Raw genomic sequence first — 24,743 nt, 5'->3', positions numbered from 1 at the left:
TTGTGAACAGAGAAGGACTGGTGGATGATGTGGTGGTTGGGGGCCGACTAGGGCACAGCGATCATGAAATAATAGAGTTCTCTATCCTTAGAGAGGCCAAGAATGGGGCCACAGAACTGACATCCTGGACTTCCAAAGGGCTGACTTTGTCTTGTTTAGTCACCTGCTTGAAAGGATCCCTTGGGAGATAATCCTGAAGGGTATAGGGGTCCAGGGCTTGGTTTTAGGGCCACTCCTGCTTAACATCTTTATTGATGATCTAGATGAGGGGATCGAGTGCACCCTCAGTCAGTTTGCAGATGACACCAAGTTGGGTGGGAGTGTTGATCTGCTCGAGGGCAGGGAGGCTCTGCAGAGAGACCTGGACAGGCTGGAGCCATGGGCTGAGGCCAACTGGAGGAGTTTCCATAAGGCCAAATGCCGGGGGCTGCCCTTGGGCCACAACAACCCCCAGCAGCGCTACAGGCTTGGGGAGGAGTGGCTGGAGAGCTGCCAGTCAGAGAGGGACCTGGGGGTGCTGATTGACAGCCAGCTGAACAGGAGCCAGCAGTGTGCCCAGGGGGCCAAGAAGGCCAATGGCATCCTGGCTTGTGTCAGCAATAGCGTGGCCAGCAGGGACAGGGAAGGGATCTGAGCCCTGTACTCGGCACTGGTGAGGCCGCCCCTCGATTCCTGTGTTCAGTTTTGGGCCCCTCACTACAAAAAGGACATTGAATGACTCGAGCGTGCCCAGAGAAGGGCAACGAAGCTGGTGCAGGGTCTGGAGCACAGGTCGTACGAGGAGCGGCTGAGGGAACTGGGGGTGTTTAGTCTGGAGAAGAGGAGGCTGAGGGGAGACCTCATCACCCTCTACAACTACCTGAAAGGAGGTTGCAGAACCTTTTTAACCAAGTAACAAGCGATAGGACAAGAGGTAATGGCCTGAAGTTGCGCCAGGGAAGGTTTAGACGGGATATTAGGAAGCATTTCTTTACAGAACGGGTTGTTAGGCGTTGGAATGGGCTGCCCAGGGAGGTGGTGGAGTCCCCATCCCTGGAAGTGTTTAAGAGTTGGGTCGACATAGCGCTGAGGGATATGATGTAGTTGGGAACTGTCAGTGTTAGGTTAATGGTTGGACTACGTGATCTTCAAGGTCCTTTCCAACCTAGATGATGCTGTGATGCTGTGAATATTTTTATGGATTATGCCATCAGTAAAGGATCACCTACCTGTAAAACCTGCAGCTGACACCAAAGACAAGTGTGAAATATTTCACTTCAGCAAAAACATGCTAAGTGACAAATACAAAAAACCCCCCCTCAAACCCCAGAAAATAACTGATTAGGTACAGGGAAAAACATGCAGGCTGAAAGGGTAGTGTTTATAAAACATGGAACAGCACTGGCAAGGCCTAGTCTAGATTGGTGTGTCCAATTTTAAGCAATGTATTTTAAAGAAAAATTTAGATAAAAGTTGAGAGTAACATGAATGATAAAATGTTGGGGGTGAGGAGAAGGCCTAGAAAAGACTAAAGAAATGTGCTTGTCAGTCTAAAAAGAGGTGATGGACAGTAGGTGAAAAACTGTTAATCTCAAAGGTAGTTTCAATATGCAAAACATTAGAGACAACTATGACCCATGGCTTGATAGGGCTGCTGAAGAGTATATGAGAAATGGTTTAAATTTGTAGCACAGAAGTTTCAGGGCAGTATCAATAAAATCATAACTATTACGCTCATGGAAAAAACAACAATATTTATGTAGATTTAAAAACCATGCAAAATAGTATAAAAATAGGAATGACCTTGAAGCAATTCTGACTCGAGATCTGAACAGATCACTGGTTTCAAGCTGTTGTCTATGGATACAAGACCTGAATATCCCCTGACTCCTTCTGGGGAGTCTGAAAGAGAGGACAAGCAGGTTTGCATTCACAGTAACAAGAGTTCGCAACCTCTTCAGTGTCAGGGATGAAATGACAGCTTAAGAATCCAATGTTTAAGGGAAAAAAAAAAAAAAAAGATCAACTAGAGCAGTCAGATTTGGCTTTTTTGTTTGTCTTTTATATGGCTGAAGTACAATGTTTCGTATTCTAAAGAATAAAGACAGCAGCAGGTACCTGACTACTTCCACATGCTGGTGTCACAGGGACATTCTTGATAAAGAAGCTGAGGTCTGGTTCATCAGTCAGAGATCTGAGGTTTGTATTCGGTACGCTCTTCCTCAGTTTTCTATAAACTGAGGGACAGTACAAAAAGTGACTCAATTAAGCTATGGTATTTTTAAATTTGTAAAAAAATACATCCTGGAAGGGCAACTCATTCTCAAGAGGTTGTCTACTGCAAAGAGAAGCTGCAGATCTTAACCCTAATGTGGAAAACATCCCTACTGACTGTATCAACTTCACCTCTCCAAGCTCCTGGAACAAAGGGAGCCTTACTGAAATGAGTAATTCTCATCTAGATTTAAAAACTGCTGGTGCTGAGAAGGTTCAAAGAGTGCTTTTTGATGAAACAGTTGGGGATAGCCAATAGTTAAAGAAAAATAAGCAATTTGGAATGACATACAATCTTAAAAAAGCCATATCCTTAAGTAAAAGGTAGCACAGAAATCGGAAACCTCAGATAACAGGGATAGCAATAAGCACAGAATCCTATTTGAACTGAGGGCAGAGAAATGGAACACCCAAGCATGCATACAAAATGGCAGAGGCTAAAAATAATACATAGTGAAATTGGAATATCTTGGTTTACATTCATAAACTAACATAATTGGTAGAATAATACTGACATAATTGGATAGAATACACTCTCTACCAAGTAGAAAGAATACAGAAATAAGACGGTCATACCAGTGGGCAAAAACATGCTCTATGCTACAGAAAGCTTAAAGACAAATCAGACTAACAAGTTAAGAGTGTTAACAAGCGTTAAAGGATCCCTTGGATTCAAATGCCATGTTTAAATAGTGGAGAGTACAGTTCCCAGGACTCCCTTACTGACTGTTCAGCCAGAAGATGCAATAACTATGAAATGGTAACAGAGACTAAACAGGTACTAGGGAAAGAAGCACAGTCATGATGACATATTTCAGTCACCTCCTTGTGGTACACTGTGCCAATTTCACACCAAGATGTGATGAAACCAGTATTTTTACACAATGTACTTGTACCATGAAGCAGTCATGTTAGAGATTCACATGAAAAAAAGCCAACTGAGCAGTGCAGGAAACTCGACTTTAAGACATTTCTTCTAAGGGTACACATTTTAACAATGACCATAATGCAGTACAAATCAATACTGTTGAGGATGCAGAGAAAGCCATAAAAACATTTACTACACTGATCTCAAGTCTCAAAACAGGAGGGCTATATTAAGTAAAGAAAATTTAAAAAGGAACAGAAAGTGAGCACCAAAGGGTAAAGACAATTCCAAATGCAGGGACACTTCAAAGACACCATGTAGGAGAACAAGAACTCATGCCTGTGGGCTATTAAAAGAAGACTTTAAAGAGACCAGAAGGAAGTGAGCACAGCTGAACAATGTGTAAAGAGAAACTATTAGAAATAAGGAACTATTCTTCAGAGAGCTGAAGTTGCATCCAAATATGAAGAATACGAAGAACCAAAGTCCAGCTGACAAAGTAAACACTACAGTAAGGCAACTCCCGCTCCCCCGCCAAAAGCAAGGAGGAAATCACGTAAGGTATAAAACCACTTGCCCTTTGTCAAAAACTGCAGGGACAGAAAGCATACCAGAGAGCATGTAGGCCAACAGATGATCAAGGAATGAAAAGAGAACATCAGTGAGGTTTTTTTAAACTCATGTTCATTATGGAGAAGCTTGGGTAGGCTCCTGTGCCAGAACTTTTCTTTATGCATAACATGACAAAATATCTACCTCAAAGTGAAATGTCATAAGGCTAAATAGTCAAATAAGTGGTAACAAAACACCGGGACCAGATGGTAGTCATCCAAGAGATCTAAAGCTGAACCACAGTGCTAAACATCTTGCCTAGTATCACCTCAATATGACAGAAATGTAACATATCAAATACGATGCCAACTTTCAAAAGATGCTTCAGAGGAGGTATGGGGAACTACAGGTCAACCAGACAGACATTTGTATGGTTAGAGGTTTCAAGTAGTAGAAACTGTAATAAAGAAAACAAGTAGGCACTTGGATGAGCATTATATATTGCAGCAGAGCAGACAACACAGCTTTCTGTACCGGTAAATTACAATGACAAAACCTCCAGAATATTTCTGAAGTGACAATCATGTGAATGAGCAAAGCTTGGCTGATGTTGGATACCTTTACGAAACTGACTGATTACAGGGTGCGTCAAAAATGATATAAAAAAATCCACAGGTCTTTACATGGTTAATTGATTAACATTTATTAAAACACTGGCAAGAATAAATGGTCAGTTTCCACAGCACAGGAAAGTTGAAGGCAGATCCATGCTCAGGCCGGCACTGTTCAACGAACGTATTGACAGTCTGGAAAATGAGAGCAAGTAGCTTTTACAAAGTTACTCAAAGTCATAGAGAAAAAGGCAATGTTAAGAATTCTTAAAAACTGAGAGGGAAAAGCCTCTCACTTCAGTGTCCATAGGACAAATTCACAGTGAGAATGCATGTTAGATGCTGTGCACAGCTTTGCTGTTCATCTCGAGACCAATACAGTGAAACTAGTGGAGGCACAGAAAAGAAACAAGCGCAGCCATAGGCATGGAAAGGCATGGAAAGATCTATAAAATAAGGAATGACACAGAAATGGTGAATAAGAAATGACAGCTCATTGTGTCTTCCAACTAGAGACTAAGGGATATCAAGTCAAACTAGAAGGCTGTTAAGTTCCACAAGTTTAAAACAGATGTACTTCCTCACACGAGGTGCTGGCAAGCTGCAGAACTACCTGCAGTAAGTTACTACATACACAGAAAAATTATATGGGTTCAAGAAGCAGCTGGACAAATTTGTCAACAACAAATGAAACAAACCCAACAAATTCACTGAAAATTAATAAATAGAGAGACATTGCCCTTGGCTGAGTCTGTATATTGAAAAGAAGTATTAATATGTATCACTATTCTCTTTCTTTTTTCTTCTGCTTATCACTAGGCACCCACTGCTGCCCACCTGTCTAATAGGATAAAGGGTTGGAAGGTCCCTCACTCAATGGCAGCATGGATGTTCTGAGCTATCCAAGCATCACAAGGAAAAAAGTACTTTCAACAGTAAGTATTTACTGCAAGAGAAGTAGATGAGAAAGACTGTTTGCCAAAAAATACTTGGATTCTTGGGTTTTGTTTGTGATTAATATATAGGTTTCTCACTAAACATGTATTAACTTTCAAGATGATATATAATGCTTTTTTTCTTCTTTAAAAAAAAAATAATCTGCAGCAGTTGAGCTGTTTTGTATGCAAGATCTCATTTACCATGCCCTGTCTTGTACCACATTCATCATTCATTTACAGCCACTACTCATCTACATGCTAGCCGCTGCAGATTTGTTTGAGACCTCCTGCCTTAAACAGCCTAACAGAGGCCAGAGGTCTCAAGATCTGCAGCTTTTGAGAAATTTACTCTCTGTTCTTCCAGTATGTTATGACTTAGTCATTAAAAACATGTAAGACTCAGGTTTATGCCTAGCAATTATACTTGTGTTTTTATACTTGGTCTTTTCCAAGAAGATATTTATTACCTATTATTGAATTTTTTAATAGACAACTTTTTGACAACTTAAAGGAGTGCAGTTTTTAATAGACCTTCTACTGAGCCAGGTATATCATGCTCATTTACTGCATCTTCTAGCTTGAACTTTAGCTTCTCACAGTGCTTGTTCTTACAGCTTAAACTGCCTATATCGCAGCCTTTTCATAGCTCCATTTTCACCGTACCCAGATCATTATCTATTAAACATTTCTAGAAAGCTGAATGATAGTTGCACAGTTGCCATTTGTCAGTCTTAAAAAAACATTTTTATACCCTCTTGTAATACAGCTTTCAAGGCAGTTGCTGTACACTGATGATATAAACAAATAGCAGGAGCTTTGAGTAGACTTAATAGTTCTATCTTCCCCCAAACTAAACTTTACAAACAAAAAAAGCCCCAAACCACACACTGTATGCTTACAGACCCCTTTTCCAATATCTGTTTTACCCACACAAAAATGCACAATCCACACAATGCAACACCTGATTTCACAGAAAAAAACCCTGTCTCTTCAGATCCTGTGAATAGGCTCCTACCTGCATTGTCTCTTAAGTTCTAACATCAAAATTGCAGCTAAGCTAGTTAAGAGTTATGCTATGCAGCCAGACATCCATTTCTTAATATTGGCATTTGGCTTATATTCCACACCCGAACAACTCATTGAAAAGTACCTATTAGCTAAAACCGTGTAAAAGAAAAAAAAAGTCTTAAATATATTCACATTTTTAACATTTACAGGAAAACCTCTAATAAAACGCAAATACAAAATGAAACTGAGGATGTTATAGTCTGATTTTAGATAATTCTTTCTTCCAGGTTTCACTGTAATACATGGCTCCCACAGATGTTAGCAATAAAGGCCCAATCTCATCCATCACAGAATGCAGTAAGTGAATTCATACATAGATAAAGCCCTAATGAATTTAAGGGGACTCGTGTGTAGGGAGGTGATTATGATGCATGACAGTTTGGAGGGAGTAGTATTTTGAATGTAAATACAAATAAAGAAAGACGCAAGTCTGTTGTGCAAAAAGTTGAGTGTTGTGACACGAAGTTTACATCGAAAGTATCAGACCTTGCCTAACAGACTGAATTTGAAGAATATCAATCATACTTCATATGAAAACAAAGATTCATATTGGCAAGACAAGCACTTGCAACCGAGTTTAAAACAGAAATGAAATCTTACAATGAAACACAGACGAAAAATTAGCCATTGTTATGTGTAAATACATGGCAGTTTTGTTCTTTCAAATGTGTCAAAAAGGATGCTTAGAATCTATAGCCTTTCCACATTTTCCCCATTAAAAAAAATAAATTTTTCTTACAATCCATAAAAAGTCTATTTGAAACCCAAGCCTCTCCAAAACTCAAATGTTTTATTTTTCAAATGCAACTATTTACAAGTGAAACAGTTCTTTTGAGAGAAGACATCAGCAACTATAATGACCACCACCAAACAGTTCTTTGGGTCTGTCTTTGCAAAGATTATTTTAGTAATGTATTCCCACTCTTCAATTCCTGTTCATTCAACTTGTGTCTGGAGGCAACTACTATGAAGAACCTGACAACTCAGTCAGGCTTCCTTTTGGTTTTGAGAGCTACCTTTAGTTGGAATCCCATGAAAGAATCTATTTGCATGACAGATCTACTGTTATCTGTCATATTAAAAATGTGAAATTTTAACTTGTTTTCTTTACACCAATGCAATTAATGGAAGGATTAAGAGGGCTTTAGTAGGAGGTCATACACTTGATTACAGTTTCAAAAGGAATTCAAAATGAAATTTCCCAAATAAATACTATGATCTCCCGCCATATGGATTCTCATTCAAAGATCTTTCCCCATTTCAGTAAGTCTGTTAAAAAGCAATTTACAGAACTTGCAGCCCTATTAACTTCTATGGAGAACAACTTATTTTGTCCAACCTGGGCACAATAAAGTTGGAGGTGAATTCCACGGTTAAGGACTTACCATAAGTTGCAAATGTTCTTCTTTGTTGTTCAAACATGAAATCATTGATGTGAGCTGGTTCTGCATATCCAGAAAGCATATTTCTAGGTGCAGCCATTTGTTGAGTCCTAAATGGGTTTTCTGGTCCAAACTACATCAATAATTTAAAAAAGTATATCAGAATTACTAATGTCTTATTTATGTGTGTGTAATTTTTCAGGAAAAAAAACAGGAAAAAACCCCTTGTCTTTCAAAAACTAATGAAAAAAATCACTTCTTTATGACTACTGAGTAAGCTTCTTAGCCTATCATTTTACACAGTAATTGCTCACACAATTGCTTTGAACAGCTTGTTTCACGATTGAACTTTCTAGCCTGTATGACTGGTACAGAGGACACATGAATAGCAACTACTTGACACAAAACGTTGCCATTCAGTATGTGATCAGTACCAACATACTGTGCCCTGTAAGAGGGAGTTATTAAGAAAGAGATACCAGGTCCTACTAAACTCACATACTTAATACAGAAATTACACTGCCAACAATACTGCATTTAAAAAGCAACTGTGGACCTCCTGTATCATTCCAGGAAATACACTTATATAACCCTGCCTCACTTTTCTTCTGGCGAGATGACAAATGCCAGTCTTCCTGATCATACCATGGTTAGGGAAAAGAACACTGAATACAAACAAATGCAATACACTGAGACTAACATCAAACTAAATTTAACTGTGACGCCTATGCCTGTCAGCCATATTTGCAGACACCTGAAACTGTCCCACGTTAGGCTTCCCTAACTAAAACACTTATGCAAGGTAAGTAGTAAGTTTAAATCAGTATTTTTTCTCACGTGCCTCATGGCTTTGGTATGTTGCAAAATGCAACCTTGTTATGAAAAGCCCAACTTATGTGGTTCCACAAAAGGTATTCTAAACATAAAGCATAAATAATGTAGAAGTTTCAGACTGATGCAGCCTTTCTAGAATGCTAACCCCTGGTCTAACAGAAGGCAAACTGTACAAAGTTAAATACTAAAAAAAGTTAAATGCTTGAACAGCTATTTTTATCTTTCAGATAGCCTGTCAGTTATAATAAAATAGAAGGTGGGTCACATAGCACCAGGCAGTCCAAATTCAGTCTAAAATGATTTTTCACTGTACACATTTAGCATAGCTAAGTTACTATAACACTTAACACTGATGTGAATAGTTATACTGAAAGTACTTGGATTTTAATTTTAAATCTTCTTAAAAGCCACATATCCGCAAGACTTAAAACCAGTCATCGTGCTCTAAGTAGCACAATAAGTAGCAAAAATGAAAACAGTAAGAGACTATTTTAATGCAGTTCATGTTTTACTCATCTGTATAATGCTATTTCTTAGCTTGATTTTTAATTTCTGTAGCTATAATTCTGATAAACACTTTAAGATTCTTCTTAGAACAGCTTTATGCAGGACATTAAAATTCAAGCATTAAAAATACCAACATACCTGTGTAGAATCTTTTTTCAATTTGCCCAAACTAGATCCCAAAATACAGCAATCACCCAAAGAAGAGATGTCTTATATGAATTTCACACAAGATCTATAGAACTTCTGCCCTTTAAGTAAAAGGCATTTATGCTCTAAAGATACTGCTTCTTACCTCGGGTGCAAACATGGTATCATAAGTGGGATTGTATTGAACTTCCTTGATAGCAGGATCAAGGTGGACTCCTGTTTCCACATCTTCCTGAAATAAGAGACATATTAATAAATAATTTTTCACATACAGACTTTTAAATATATGACATTACTCCATTTCACACCTAATTAGGGCTATAGTTCAAACTGACTCTTTGGGCACTGTGAAAGGAGAGTAGCTTGGCCAAAATACTGATTGTATAGCCAGTGTCGGGCCCTCACTGAGAAGTTTGTGTGAGATACATGCCGAATTTTGCATGTTTATTATTACTTTTTTTTTTTTAAAGACTTCATGTACACATTTCAAAAACAGTAGCAAGACTAGAGGCAAGCTTTTTTTTTTTTTTAGGATGTTTGAAAACCAGACCTTGTAAAGAAGACCCAATTAAAATGGTCACCAATTTAATACAAAATCATGAAAACCAGAGTTCTACAAAAGGTAGATGGCAAAAGTCACAAGTAACTGTTTTGAAAGATAGCTGGGAAAAAATATTAGACATCAGCAAAGATACTTATAACAATGAATTCCAGAGAATCCAACAATCCCTTATCTCCAAGTTTTTACCAAAAGTATAAACTTAACTCAGCTTCAGTATTTAAATACCTTTATAAACCTGTTGTGACAAAAATTTAACTCGCTAGATGAAGGGACAAGAAAGAAGGGCTAAAGAAAAGAATAACTTCTCAAACAACTCAAAGGGAAAAACGTCAGACAGGCGCACACAGCTGAAGTAGAAGACAGAGAAGAATGAAAAGAAAAAGGCTGATAAAGTGGCAGTGCTCAAAAAGACCTGGTTTCACAGAGCTCTACAAAGGCTCATTTACACTGGTTATTATTACTGGTATTGCTTCCTGCATCTTTATTCTAGAATAAGTGCATTTGAGAGGGATTTACAATGGGCTAGTATATTGAGAATATCCCTAGTAATACACTGACAAAGCTATCTTAGCCATCAGTGCTCACCTACCAACAGGATCCAAAGCATTTGCAACTCACAGAAGGAATATATAGAATCAAATTTTAGCAGTCACTTCATTAATAGAAAATAACCTTGAATAAACTCAGTCTTGTTTTGTATCATAGTACCTTGAAAGAGGAAAATGACATGTTCTTTACTTATTTAATATTGCTAGCTATGACATGCTGTGCCCAGAAGCTTTTTTTCTCCCCAATTCAACAGCAGGTCAATTACAAATTTGCTTAGGCATGCAAGACTTAAAAAGGTTTTAAAACCTGGTTTTCTAGAACACAGAAAAGAAAAATAGTACCTAAAGATTTTGGCTTGTTACCTGATCATATTTGGTTAAAATTTCTCAATAAAACAAAAATGTGGTTGGTTGTTGGGTTTTGGTTTTTTTTTTTTTTTTTTTAAAAAAAGTGTGACATCAGCAATCCCATCAATTGTTTTTGTACTAAGATCACCGTCTTAGCAGAATTGTTACGGCCAACTAGAAAGCTTTACTCTCACTGTGTATCAATTATTTTAGCAGGCAGGTCCAGCCTCTCACTGCTCTTGCTTGAGCCCTTAGCACTGCCAATTCTCAGCCTGACCTAATTTCTCTCATCACACGACCTTTCCAATTCACTGGGCTTGGATGACAATGGCTACCAGTACATTCACAACCCTGACTGTCATACACCGTGAACTTGCCTGGGAACACTACAGCAGACCTAATCCAGTCATTCAATAACAGTTAGAACAGAAGCATATCAAAACTGTTTCCTAACCTGTATTACCTACACACTTATATTGCCTTTCACAGCGCCATGACCTGAAGACATTTTCCACAGACAACTTTTTCAAGTCACATCATACAGCTTGCTCTGCCAGCTAGACTTCACATTAACCAACCTTATGAGAAAATAAAAACTAATGTAATTGTTAAAATGGCAACATTTATCTGATCAACTGTCAGTGACATTTAAACAATTATCAGTTTACTTGAAATTAAGCCACAGGTTTTTTCCTGCTCTTTAAACTGAAAAAGTGAGAAAAAAACAGCTTTGCAGAAGTATCAAGAATTTTTCAGTTCTGCTATTTTCCTCCTCTTTTCTCCCTGTTAAGTCCTATTACATGCCACTTGGTAGTTAAGAAAAGAAACAGCTTGTGCCATGAAAGCTAGATCCTCTGGTGGACGATTATAGCAATTCTGGTTCTACTTCACTGCTGGTAGACCAGTGCTGAATCACTTGGAAGCCACACAATATGTTCACTCCTAGACCACCACAGGCATAGTCTTTCTGTGTGAAACCCACTGAGCCTTGAAACTGAAGCACATGTTATATTTATCAGAGCTACGCTCCCCAAAACTGCCAGCCATATTCGTGCTTTCATATATTTGGGCATCAAATGATGATCTGTTAATATGTTGCTGAAGCACATAATGTTTATCTTTTCACTGTGCCATTTTGCTTTAAACTATATAATTTCAGTATGTCCCAGCTCATCACTTTACCTTTTCAGTATTTTAAAGAATTTAAATCTTGATAAGAAAACAAAGTATTGATGCAACATATTCTGAAATGTTAGTCTACAGCAAGAGTTCAAATTGCAGCAGACAAGTTACGCTTTGGTCAACATCCGATAAATGCCATTTTGTACAGCGTTCTGAGACTGGTAGGTAGCAGAAACATTAAAAATATTAAGCTAGTCCATTAATTTCACAAATTGGCAAGATATCTGCATTGGGGAGTTTTGTTTTGTTGGGGTTTTTTTAATGAGAGGAAATAACTCATCAGCAACCTGTGCACATGGTGAAAGATCACTGGGTACAACTGCATGCATCACCAGAAGACCATTTCAGCAGAACTCATCTAAGACCCAGAAAGCGTAATACCTATATGTTTGCTTTTTTCAACTCTGTTCCTTTATGCTGGCAACAGTCAACAGAACTTAACCTGCATGCACTCTAAATGCATTTGCCATAGCTACAAGGAACAGCGGAGGGATCATAGGAGCAGCAGCCTGGCAGAGCTGTGACTGAAATGGGGTAATCTAAGGGATCACGTCCCTCTGCTGTGCTGTAGTTTTTTCTGTGGTCACACACGACACGTCCTGATTTATCTAAAAGCCTAAGGTGAGCAATTCTTCATGTAGCTTATGCTCCAAGTGTGACACAAGTGGATCTGTGGGATGGAAGACTATCGGTAGCTAGGCTGAAAGAGGAGGGCATCTGTGAATTCATAATGGGCAAAGTATTACCCTAGGTCACTTCCCACTCACAAAGACACAGGAATCATAAAAAGCAGGGGTCAAGAAGCTGTCAGTTTAAACAGATAGAGCGTTCTTCCAGAGAAAGCTAGAAGTTCAGCTGTAGTCTGGCAGAGAAGCAGCTTGTGTTTGCTGCAACTCGAAAACTGTGTAAATGTGAGCTTTATGGCATGCCGTAATATCATTAAAGGTGGTACACTCCATATAACCTGAAACAGAAGAATTAAGGTTTTAGGAAGTTATGTATTACTGAATATGACTTTCCTGGAAGACATAATACAATGGGGCTGACAACTTTAGCCTGACATGTCACCTCTAAGCTTTTCTTAGTGCTGGTAACATGCGCCCAATTGAAATACAGTGTCCACATTGGGCACTGCATATCAGGTAAGACACGCTACTAAAAAGGCTCCAAAACAAAAAAATAAGTATCATCAGAGGTTTAAGAAAATATGGCATGTATAGAAAAATTGAACAACTCAATTTAGCCTGTACAACTTAGCAGAAACAAGGACAGTCAAACACTGAAATTGCGGAGTCTAGAGATCTACTGAAGCTTGGCAGACAGGTTAAATGACTGCCTGTCCAGACAGACGCAGGTAACACTCCTGATGCAAGGCAAAAAAGAAGCAGATGATGTCTTATCACCAAACTACTTGGTGAGCTGGCTGGAGTTTTTTGTTTGTTTTTTAAATAGATGTGATGTCTGCTTATTTGCAGTAATCAGGTCGATTTTCACTTCAGATATGATTTGATTAGGTAAAAAAATTATTTGATACTTAAATGGTCTCGTTCTGCCTCTTTTATCGTACATCACAGCATCACACTATCATAGGGGAATGGGACTCGGCTGTACTCTGGAGTATTAGCATTTCCTAAGGAATTGACCTTGAGACAGAAAGAAGCTTCGATGCAGAGAAGCAGGTGCTTCATTGTAACTCCCCAGAGATCACGAAATGTCTAGCTCCTACCAAGGTGTGTTCCTTTAGTCCTACCATACAGGCTCTTTGGTCAGTTAAAAGTCAGCATAGGAAAGAACACCAGAAATAGAAGGGATTTTAGACTGTAATTACAGTAAATCAGATTAGCTTTCATTCTTATGGATTCCTTAAGCATGCCACAGTCCTGTTTTTCTTCAGAAAAACCCTACCTGAATGCCATAAAACAAAACTGTTATCAGCTATGAAAAGTACTTGAACTATAGAATGCAAAATAGTTCGATAATTTAAAAAAAAAATCTGAAAAAAGCTTGCTAAAGTTTTCTTTTACATATAAGCGAGAGAAAAACATTTTTGAATTAAACACAGCCCAAATCCATGTAATAGGCATCAAAGCATAACCTTAAATAAAAGAAACAAGTTGCAGCATGGGCTGCAACACTGGATGCTATTTCTGTTCTTTAGAAAGCATGTCATTAATGTTAAAGCAACTCACAATGCTTTTAATCCACAATATTTTAAAATTTCAACCAAATTCTGTAATCCCTACTGTACTAATATGTGGCTACCTGTAAGTTTAATGAGAGTCGTTTATTGTTTTCAAAGCAGAATTTGACACTTAAATCTCAAAAGTGCTCCTCTAAACACAAAGTTTGTTGGAACAAAGCAAAGGTCAGAGTTTTCCAGTTTCATATCATGCAAGCAAAGAGTTGTGATGTCTATATGAGTTTTTTTCTGGACATTTTAGATAATAAACCTACAATGTTCCCTTCTCCCCAGGTAAATTCATTACTAATTAGCTAAATAGCTAAAAAGGGCAGGCTGCTTTGCATAAGATTTAATTATCCATTAAATTAAAATGTGGTAAATTAAGACCTCATCCCATGAGCCACAGAGGCTTAAGCAATTCAATTCTTGCATAAACCACTTGGGCTGTCAAATACACAGTATTATCTCATTCTAAAGATTTTTCAGAATTATTACCAAGAAATGAATGCCATTTACAGTGAAGTCCCGTCATTAAGATTTGGTTGTTATCAGCTTTTAGTCATTTTAACCATTCACTCTTAACAGTCCATCCCACTAGCTTTGATAGAATAAAAATAAATCAGCAAGAAAAGCGTATGTTAAATGCTAAATACTAGGCTAGATCCCCAGCATCTTGCAGGATGACAAGTTCTAAACATCTATTCTCTACAAGATACTTTGTGTCAAAGAAAGCAGGAAAATCCACCATATTAAAAGGAACCAAAACATTCCTAACAAGTAACACCTCCCAAGTCACTAATGTATCACTGCTACAGCACCCTCACACACTGGCTTTGAATCTTTCCTCTCTTCTTTGCTGGGTGGGGGTTAGGTTTTAAAAAACATTAAGAAATGTGACTGAAGTCTGTTTCTTCCCCTGGAGAAGTATTTTTCTGGACAATTGCATAGCGCCAAAGGTGAACTAGATTCAACAGAGAGACTCAGACTTCCAACCCCTTCCCACATTAAAGACAACACAAACCCTCCACCTTTGAACTGGGCCAGGCAAGGCCAGCCTAGGTGATTTCAACCCAGTTTGAATATCCTCTCCTCAAAACCAGTGAAGGAGACGCTGTAGATAAGCACTGTAAAATGTGTTTCCATTCAAGTCTCACCCTGAACTGGTGGAGATCAAAGAGTAAATGTTGTCTCCAAAAGCAAAGCTTACAGCTGCAACATTTCCTGTGAAAGTGGTTTCTTCACAGAACATGCAGTTTCCTGAATTTCCTTAAGAATTTTTAATTCAATAGCGAAGGTAAATTGTGAGTAATGCTATGGTCATTTTTTTATATTAGTAGAAGCTGTAGGATAATTAATTATAATTAGTTTTGGTAATGTCTAGCAAAATATAATTAGAAAGAATCCTACAATAAGAAGTTTAGAATGAAAAAAGCGCTATGTTACAGAACTCAAAACACAAGCTAGTCTCTACTTTCAAATCAAAGCCAGCATTAACATATTGAACAAACATTCATAATGCACTGGTGTTAAGGACCAAGTAAATGAGTGTCTGTATTTGACTTTTTCAGTTTATGTTCTCAATTAGCCTAATTCACTCCACACGTAAAAGCCACCACTAACAAACACACCTTACTTAGCCAGTTTCTGGGTAGCTAACAGCAAAGGAGCTCCAGATCATCAGACTTCCATTAAATATATACTGCGTTTCTTCTCACTGTGTTAACTGTAGTTAACCAGTCCACAAAACTGATTGCTTTAAAGCATAAAGAGATGAAGTCTGAGGAGATGTCTATGGCCAATTTATACCTAGTGCCTTAAGTTCTCAATTAGCTTCATACCCCACAATAACCAGAGTCATCACAGCTGTGCTGGAGCTACCCATCCTGCAGCAAGATGCTCTTACAGAACAGAAAGAGCTAAGGTCCTCCTTCAGGTGGGCTCTATTGCTCCTTAAAATAGGCTGGAGCAACAGACACGAAGAGCCACTGACTGTGTGAGGCCTGACTAGTAGCAGAAAGCACTGGCGTTACTGTGCAGGAGGGAGCCATGTGTGGCTCATAGGAGACATCAGAGGCAAAAAGGTTGTACCTGCTGTTGATTTTAACTGCCTTAAATCACCATAAAGCTGATTAAGACAGAAAAACTTCCATAGAAAACCAGCACCAAAGCACTGGGATGGTGTGTGCTTAGCCAGTGCAGTTACTGCAGTCAGATGGGAGCCTGTTTCTGCCATGAATGGAAGAACCTGCCGTATCTTAGAGACAAAAAAGAGAACGGGGCTTTCTTTTTTCCATACAGAAAACACAACTACCAGCAGGAAGCTGAGAAGAATGCATCTGTGTCGACAAGTCCATGCATCAACACAAATCCTTGCAGAAGCCACAAGACCTGACTTTTCTTTGAATGAAAGTCCACTCATAATTCAATGGACTAGTAGAAATACTGAACCTCCACTCTCACGGTGCAAGCGCTGATTTCCATACATCCTGCCCCTTGTGATGATCACTGCTGGAGGGAAAACATTTCCTATGCCTGGCTGCTGGTAAGTGGGCTCCCTTCCCTTTGCGGAATAGTCTCTATCAACAACACTGTCATGCTTGACTGCTACCTGATGATGTATTTGGAGTAAGAAAATACCTTGATTAAGCCATCCACTCTCCCCACAAAAGAAAACATCAATCTCACAGTAACCTGATGCTTAGGGGAGAGTAAGAATGGGGCAAGTGTGCATGATACTACTTCTGCACCTTTCCAACAGCCAAATATTTTCAGGTCAGAACACTTCGTGAGCTTGAAGAAATTTGTGTATTTACTGACGCCTCTTCCTTCAACAAATCTCTTCCAAGTACTTGTTCAGACTCTCCTTGTAACAGTGTAAACTTCTTGCATACACAGTATTGCCTGGCATGGGAACAGCCCTATTACATGTTGCATGAAGAACTGCATCCTTTTGTTTGTTTTGAATTCATCTCCTACTAGTTAGCTTATATTGCTGTACTGGAAGAGATGATGAGTATTTAACCCCATCTCCATGCTGTTTAATGATTTTGTGGGTCTGTCATCTCTTCTTCAGTTTTGGCCTCCTCCGTGGCCTCGTGCAGAAGCAGGACCCTTCTTCAGCCCAGCTGAAGTTCTCTGAACTTTTTACAGTTATAACATATCCTTTTCTGGATGAAGAGACCAGAAGCACATACTTTCTTCCTCTGTGGTCTTCCCTCAGGTACCATAACATTTTCAGCACTTTAGTGGAGCTAAAAATAGTAGAAACATGCACTTTCATCTAGTCGGCTTTCCAATTTAAAATTAAAGTAGAAGTATTACTGGATTAAAGTCAGCAATAATTATAACTCAATGTTATTTGAGTAATTTAATATCAAGATCAGCAATAGGCTTATTTTAACATGCAGACTGTAAAAAAAAAAAAAAAGGGTGTAACAAAAGCCATCTCCTCAAACTTTAAAAAAAGTTATAAATAATTTGTACAGTTTTCAATTACAGAAAAATTTTCACAGAATTAGGATTTTATGCATCTATGATGTACTTTGAGGCAAGGGCTCAGCAGATTTCTGTAGAATAAAGAAATAAATTTTTGAGTAACATCTTAGGGCTATATTTGATATGCACATTTAAGTAACAACAAAAAAACCCAAAAGCTGTAGCTGCCTGTGCTAACAATTATGCCTTACTAATAAAGGGAGGGAGGAATCTATTCCTCTTTAAAGTACATGCAAGTCAAGTGCCCGTGCAAGTTAACAGGACAAAATTCTGAACCAGAAACAGGTACAATGATTAGAAACAGGATGCAGAATACCAACCACTTAAGATTTACATACTCAACTGCCAAAAACACACTTGTGTGTTAGCTGTTTGTTTATATTTATTGTATGACTAACCCTTCTAGTCTCCCTTCTTACCACCATCGTTTCTTACCCATTCATGGTCCCTTGTGTAATACACATCCACGCACTTAAGAGTACCTGATCCTTATTCATGTCCAAACATTTCCACAGGTGAAGTGATACTAATGAACAGTAACTCTGCTTTCGTCCTCACTCACTTGCTGTTTTTCCAACCCTGTACTTAAGGGATTCTTGTGATCTACACACAAACATCATGTCTTTTACATTTGTGCAATAACGGCTTCCTAATCCTAAAGAATTAAGTTCCTGAGTGGGTGACTGGCAAGCTTTCACTGCTGATCGGTGGGATGCTATCATTTGTAGACATGGAAGGTGTTGAGAGCATGTTGTCTACAAGATCATTACTTCTTTCTTGAACTACAAAAGTCTGAAGAGATAGCCTGATTATCACTCTACAAGGAAATGATCTGTTACTCCTCAAAGAAGGTTGTGGTGCTATAAGAAGCTCCAGTATGACATGTCAGAAAACCTTAGCTGGAAGTCATTGATCTAAAAGGGGATCGAGTGCACTCTCAGTAAGTTTGCAGATGACACCAAGTTGGGTGGGAGTGTTGATCTGCTTGAGGGCAGGGAGGCTCTGCAGAGAGACCTGGACAGGCTGGAGCCATGGGCTGAGGCCAACTGGAGGAGTTTCAATAAGGCCAAATGCCGAGGGCTGCACTTCACAGAACCACAGAATCATCTAGGTTGAAAAACACCTTGAAGATCATCCAGTCCAACCATTAACCTAACACTGACCATTCTCAACTACACTATATCCCTAAGTGCTATGTCAATCCAACTCTTTAAACACCTCCAGGGATGGGGACTCCACCACTGCCCTGGGAAGCGCCTTATATGCATCTCATCTGTCATGTCAAATAAAAACGACAGACAACATTTTAAAGAAACATTTTGATACTCAGAAGCCTCACTTGGTTTTTATCTTAGTTAGCGGAACACCTGCAGCAAAGACAGTCCTAGATGTACTCGTGGATACCCCTTTGAGGGCCTAGCTTGGCAAACAGCTTTGAACAGAACATGCTACTGACACCCAACCCTTTCCTCCAGCCACTTCTTCCTACTCTGGCACTGGGCACTGAACTGTGTCAGCACACTATTCGTGCAACTTCATTGCAAACCAGATCAAGGAATGGATCCAAGTACAAATAATTCCATCGGAATTATTTTTTTAAAAAAATTCAGACCAGTTCCCTGATGTCAGCCACCAAGCAACTGCATAAACCTTTGTGCTGGCATGGCAATGGGAAAACCTGTTGCTACAGCATTAAGAGTGGTAAAGAGTGCAGTCAATGCTATTTGCCACTTATCATCATTCACACTCAAAAAAGATATTAGAGATGTTAATTAGCATTCCTTTCAAAGCTTATACAACAGTCTGCCAGATGTTGCAATTCAAGAAGTTAGATATTTCTAAGACTCTAAGGGATGAGAAAATGCACATCTAGTCAGTACATACAAAATAACGTGCACATGCAAATGTGATCAAGTGTAATAGCATATGAATTAACTAATGACAACAAAGTGGAAGGTTCCATTCGCCTATCACTAGGAAACTTTTCAGCACAATTGCAAGGAACATGACACTACAGTGACAGTCATCACGGCAAGATGCCTGCTTTTGATTAGAAAGGAGTTGTCTATACTAAAATCCCAAAGGCAAACCAACACCCTCCCCGCCTACTTTCTTGAATCACAAAAGTGAACCAATATGATGCTGAACGTGGAAAATTAAAGTTTCCCCAGCAAAACTACAATGAAAATACAGTGATCAGCTTTCAGGATGCTCTTTAGAACAGGATTCAGCTGCACTCAGCCTACCCAGTATCGATTTCACCACACCACCCGGACAAACCACAGAAAAACATCTTCAACTCGGGAGTAGACTAAACAAGAGTATCTGAGGAACTCCGAGCAAAGCACGGTTTTGAGAGAATACGCTTTAATAAGCTTAACGGCCACAGCGGGATCCATCGGCCAGGTTCCCCGACACACGCCCACCCTCCCCAGCTCCGGCCCCCACACGGCGGGGCAGAGCCAGGCCAGGCGGCGGGAACGTGGCCCCGCACCGGTCCTTCCCGCCTCGCTTCCCTGGCCTGGGGTTGCCCCAAGGCTGTCCCCAGTCCTAGAGGCCGACGGTGCGGCCACAGCGGCGGGCGGGCGCCGCGGGCCCGGTGCCCCAGGCGGCGGAGGGACGCCTACCTTCACGGCTACTTCCGGGGCCGCGTCAACGGCCGCCAGGGCCGGGGGGGCGGCGGGCGGTGCCCGGAGGTGCAGCACGGCGTCGCGGCTGGCGAGCACAGCGGCGCGCTGGGAGCCGCCCTCAGCCTCGGGCTCCGAGTCGGGTTCAGAATCGGAACCGCCGTAGGAGGCGAGCGCGGCGATAGCCGCCGACATCTTGGCGCGAGTGATGACGGGACGGGCAGGTCCTGGCAGCTCCGCGAAACTCGCCGTCGCCCTTCCCACGCAGAACGAGCGGGGTGAGGCTGCACCTTGAAATGTAGCTCACTAAACAGGGAAATATTTTCTAAAGGATAAAGTATGGCCTGCTGTGGGATATACAGGCGCTTGAGGCGGGGATTGTCTCCCTTTGTTCTTGCTGGTGCTTAACCTTTCAGGACTCGCTGGCGGGACTACAAGCTCCGGCATGCAACGCGGCCACGGCCGTCCGGGCGCAGCGGGCTCCGTGGGGGGGGCGGTCCGGGTGCCATGGAGCGGTTGCTGCCGTCCTGCCGCCCGGGCGGGGGAATTTTATGGCGCCGCTCTTGCCGGGGAGACGAGCGCGAGGGGGAATTCCCCGCTGCCCGTTCCGGGGGAACGCGCGCCGGCCCATGACAGGAGCGTGAGCCCGACCGCTCGTCCGCGCCCCGGTTACGGTCTGTCACGGGCGGTCGGGGCTTCCCCCCGCGCTCGCCTGCACCTTGCGTGGCGGCAGGGGAAACACTCAACAGAGGGTGGGGGCGATGGCTCCCGCCCGCCCCGCACACAAAGGCTCTTCGCCATCTCTCGGGCGCAGAGGCGGCAGCGGAACGGCACGCGCAGCCCCGAGCTTCCACCGCCTCAGCCCAGGGACGCCCCGCCCCCTCCCGCTGATTGGCGGTCAGCACCCGGCTTTGGGTACGTCACCGCGGCGGGCCCCGCCCCGCCCGTGCTGGGGAGAGGGAGCCGGCGGGCCGGACTGTACCACCTGCCGCCCGCGGGGTGGCCCGGGCCGGCCTCGCCTCGCCTGCCGCACGGCGCGGGGTTGGGGCGCGGGGGGTGCGCCCGGTGGCGGCGCCGCATGGACCAGCCCGAGCATCGGGCGGGGGGGGCCGGCTCTGGCCGCCGGGTAAACAGCCCAGCCTCCCTCCCTGCTCCCTCCCGCCTCGGCGCGCCGGGAGAGGCCCCTCCTCCCGCACACACACGCGCTGTCCTGTGTCTATTGTGAAGCCTTCGGGGGAGCTCCGCGCCGCCGCCGGGGCCGCACGCGCCCCCGCCGCCTTCTCCCCCCCGCCACACACCCACCCCCGGAGTCGCCGCCGCCACCGGCCGGCCGCGGCGCGCGCGCGGAATGGCGGGCGCCGTTTGAAGTTCCAGCGCCCCAACGGCCGCGGGGGCAACGCGAGGCGACGGCGGAGGGAGGCTGCTGAGGCGGAGCGGCGTGGAGGTGCGAGGCGAGCGGCGGCAGCGCGCGGGAGCCGCGCCGGGCCGGCCAGTAAGTGCCCCGCACCCTTCCCTCGCGGCTCCCAGGCCGGGCGGGACCGGCCCCCGCTCCCCTTCCCCGGTGCTGCCCGACGTGCCCGCCCCGCAAAGGGACCGGCCGCCGCCAGGTGTTGGCCCCCTCCCCTTTGTCCGCCCCCGTGCGGGCGGCGGCAGGGAAGGCGGGGAGGGTGGGGGGGCAGCCCGTCGCGGAGCCCCTTTCCCCCGCCGCCCCCGCTAGCAGGGACGGGAGGGGGCGTGTTGGGAGGCGAGGGAGAGGGGAGGGAGGGGAGGGGGCCGCACTTGTGCCGAAGCGCCGCGCTTTCCTCTTCCCCCTTCTCGCCGCACAGCCCGCTGGCCCCGTGTGCCCGTAGCGGCGGCGGGATCGCCCGGCGGGGAAGGTGGGGCCGTGCGGGGCCGGGGTCGGCGGGCGGGGGTGACGTCAGCCGCGGCCAGGTGCGAGCGGCTGGCGCCGGGGTGAGGTGAGGTGCCCCCCCCGCCGCCCCGGGGTTGGGGTGGCCGGGGCTCGGGAGGGCAGAGGTGGGGACTGGGCGGCGGGTTTGCCGCTCGGAGGCGAGGGGATGCGGTGCGATTCCCGGCGGCTCTGCCCGCTGGAAGGCTGCTACCATTGTTAGGCTGGCTGGGAGATCGCGGCTGGCTGGGAGCAGGAGGAGCACGCAGGTTCCAACTTCTCCAGCCAGCAAAAACGGCTTTCTGTGCGCCCGCTGCACCCGGGGACAGAATAAAGTAGAGAGCGCCGACGGGCTGGCTTTAATGTCAGGTATATACACTGCATACGCTTGCACCTGGAGCAGCTCATTGCCATGACTCCTTTCATGCTGCATGTGCTCGCAGAATTAAAGTGAACATAGAGTGACATCTAATTGTGACACAGTGGCATTTAATCACATTAAATGCTCTCGTTTGATTTTCCGCCCTTTGCAGCAGTCACGGGTTTAAAAACCTTAGCTTGAGAAGATACAACTTGTATTCTTTTTGAAAAAAATGGTAGAATGAACATAAGGGCAAATAGAAAGTGTTCGTAGCATGGAGGTGTGCAAGGGGCTGCAGTTAGATCTGGTTTATTAAACACTGATGTGCCTCTTTGTATGCTGGAATCAGGATTTTAGGTAAAAGTCCTACATTTTAAACACTGAGACCTTTCTTTTGTTTGCATCTCCAACAGCTGAAATACGCTACGTTTAACTAGCGTTTCATATGGAAATGAGTTGACTTTTTCTTAAATCTATGCATGATGAATCTATAAGTAAAGAAAGCTATATGACGCTTGGCATGAATCACAGCTTATTAATATCAAAAGTGGATCTTCTGCAGTCGATTTGTTTATTGGCTGTAATTGTTAACTGATTCCATATGACTGCATTCCTTTTTCTCTTGGCATGCAGATGCTGGGTGTTGCTTGAAGTTGAAAGGTGCGCTTCCCCAAAACTGAAAGATTTCAAGATCTATTTGTGCAGCTAGTCTGTGATGCTTTATCTGGAAAATTGTGTTGAAAATTACTAAACTAATTCTGCTTTGTTATCCTTGAATCTGAAATGTTTAATTGACAAAGCTTTGGTAGTTTGCTTGCGTTTGTTCAGCTACGTTGTGTCCAAGCATCCTAGATTGTTTGCCAGTGAAATCTTAATCATCTGGGATTCTAGGTGTTTTTTCTGTAGCACCGATGAAAATCACCTACTGGTTTAAATTAGCTGCCTTTCTGGTACCATCAAGCTAGTATATAAGCAAGCACACAAGAAGGCATTCAGTGGAACACTGTCTGAAGTTTCTCTTAAATTGTAGCAAAGATTAATTTTTAGCAAGCATGCAGATGCCATTTTTAAATATGACATACTGACCTGACTAGGCTTTAGAAGTGTAGCTGCATAATATATGTGGTTATCTAAAATCTGGTTTTATTGGCAAAGCTGAGGAATTGCTGCTTGTCATTTGTGTCGAGATAATATGTTAACACATAGTGACTATTAACTGCGTATTTGTGAATTTAAGAAGGGGTTGATCGCTACAAAACAAACCAAAAGTGTGATACAGCTTTTAAAAAAAAAAGTCTTCTCGTTGATTATTGTATGCTGTAAGTATGTTCTGTTTTAATCGGGTTCCAGAAAATGCATTATGTTATGCGTTGGATGCTGCCGGTTCCCAAGGCAGACTGGAGTAGTGGGTGGAAGGCGATTTGGGTTACTTGGCTTTTCTTTCCATCCAGCTTTTCCACTGCTGTTTTTCCTTGCAGTCACTTTGCCTCTCTTGTTTTGATTTCTCCAAAGAAAGATAAAAATATTCTACTTTGTACAGAACTTTTGCATATAAAAAGGGTCTTTTGGCACCTGTTTGTTACTGCTCCTGCTGGAGAATACAATACCAGGTATTACCATGTCTTCCTTTATTCCCCAGGTGAAAGAGGAAGTACTTCAAAAGAGTAATTCCTTGAGCAGTAGAAGCCTGGCTTCTTACCCTTTTTTTTTTTTCTTAATCTCATGGATGATTGTAAGGTCTAATAGCATTTTTTTTTTTTTTTCCTGTTTGAAACATTTATCGTCTCATCCTTTTGTGGATCATCTGATGTCTAATGTCTAATAAGGTCTTAATGCATACTGCAGCTTTTCCCTCAGTCAGGACACTCATACCATCTTGATTTCATGAATGTAGCATTTTATTAGACAATTATCTTTGAGTACTCTTCTGTCAAATTTGATTGATTTCAGCCAGCCAGTTTCCAAGTGGGGGACAGCTTCCCCCCCCCCCCCCATTTCCTTCATGAGACTAATTTCCTTAAAAAGCTGGGGTAAAATATATTAAGTTTCACAATTTTTCCTTCACAACAGTCTTTTTCCCTATAGTAGGTACTAAAATCTGTTTCTCAGTGCTTTTAATGTATTTTATTCTAGTTTCTTTTCCCTTTACTTGCTCTTTCATAGTTCTCTTTTTATTGCTTTCCATGATGGGTGGTGCTTTATCTCATACCCTGTGTTTTCTGTTGGTTTTTCTTCCTCACGGAAGATGATGCATATAATCCTGCGTGTTCTATTTTTCCTATATTTTTTTTAACACTCTTAAACTGCTATCAACCCACTTGCATATACACTCACTTCTCATCCACCAAGATCTGTAAGTCTGCAGTTTGGACGGAAGGGGGAAAAAAAAA

General features: G+C 42.3%; 2 protein-coding genes across 3 annotated transcripts in view; one reads left to right on the top strand and one right to left on the bottom strand.

The window, feature by feature from the left end:
* The window catches only part of CDC40 (cell division cycle 40), a 44,097-nt gene extending 23,786 nt beyond the window's left edge, over window positions 1–20,311 (bottom strand). The window contains exons 1-3 of the mRNA XM_074896153.1: window positions 20,105–20,311; window positions 9,306–9,392; window positions 7,676–7,805 (exon numbers count right to left, since the gene is read on the bottom strand). Coding sequence (XP_074752254.1) covers window positions 7,676–7,805; window positions 9,306–9,392; window positions 20,105–20,299 — 412 coding nt within the window. The 5' untranslated portion in view covers window positions 20,300–20,311. The remainder of the gene's footprint in view (window positions 1–7,675; window positions 7,806–9,305; window positions 9,393–20,104) is intronic.
* Window positions 20,312–21,080: 769 nt separating this feature from the next.
* Window positions 21,081–24,743, top strand: part of WASF1 (WASP family member 1) — a 102,619-nt gene continuing 98,956 nt past the window's right edge. For both annotated transcript variants that reach the window (XM_074923392.1, XM_074923373.1), the window contains exon 1: window positions 21,081–21,596. The gene's annotated coding sequence lies outside the window, so the exon portion shown is untranslated. The remainder of the gene's footprint in view (window positions 21,597–24,743) is intronic.

This window comes from Athene noctua, chromosome 1 (assembly GCF_965140245.1).
Source record: "Athene noctua chromosome 1, bAthNoc1.hap1.1, whole genome shotgun sequence".
In the NCBI taxonomy this organism is placed as follows: Eukaryota; Metazoa; Chordata; class Aves; order Strigiformes; family Strigidae; genus Athene; species Athene noctua.
This window is presented reverse-complemented; position numbering and strand designations above follow the sequence as displayed.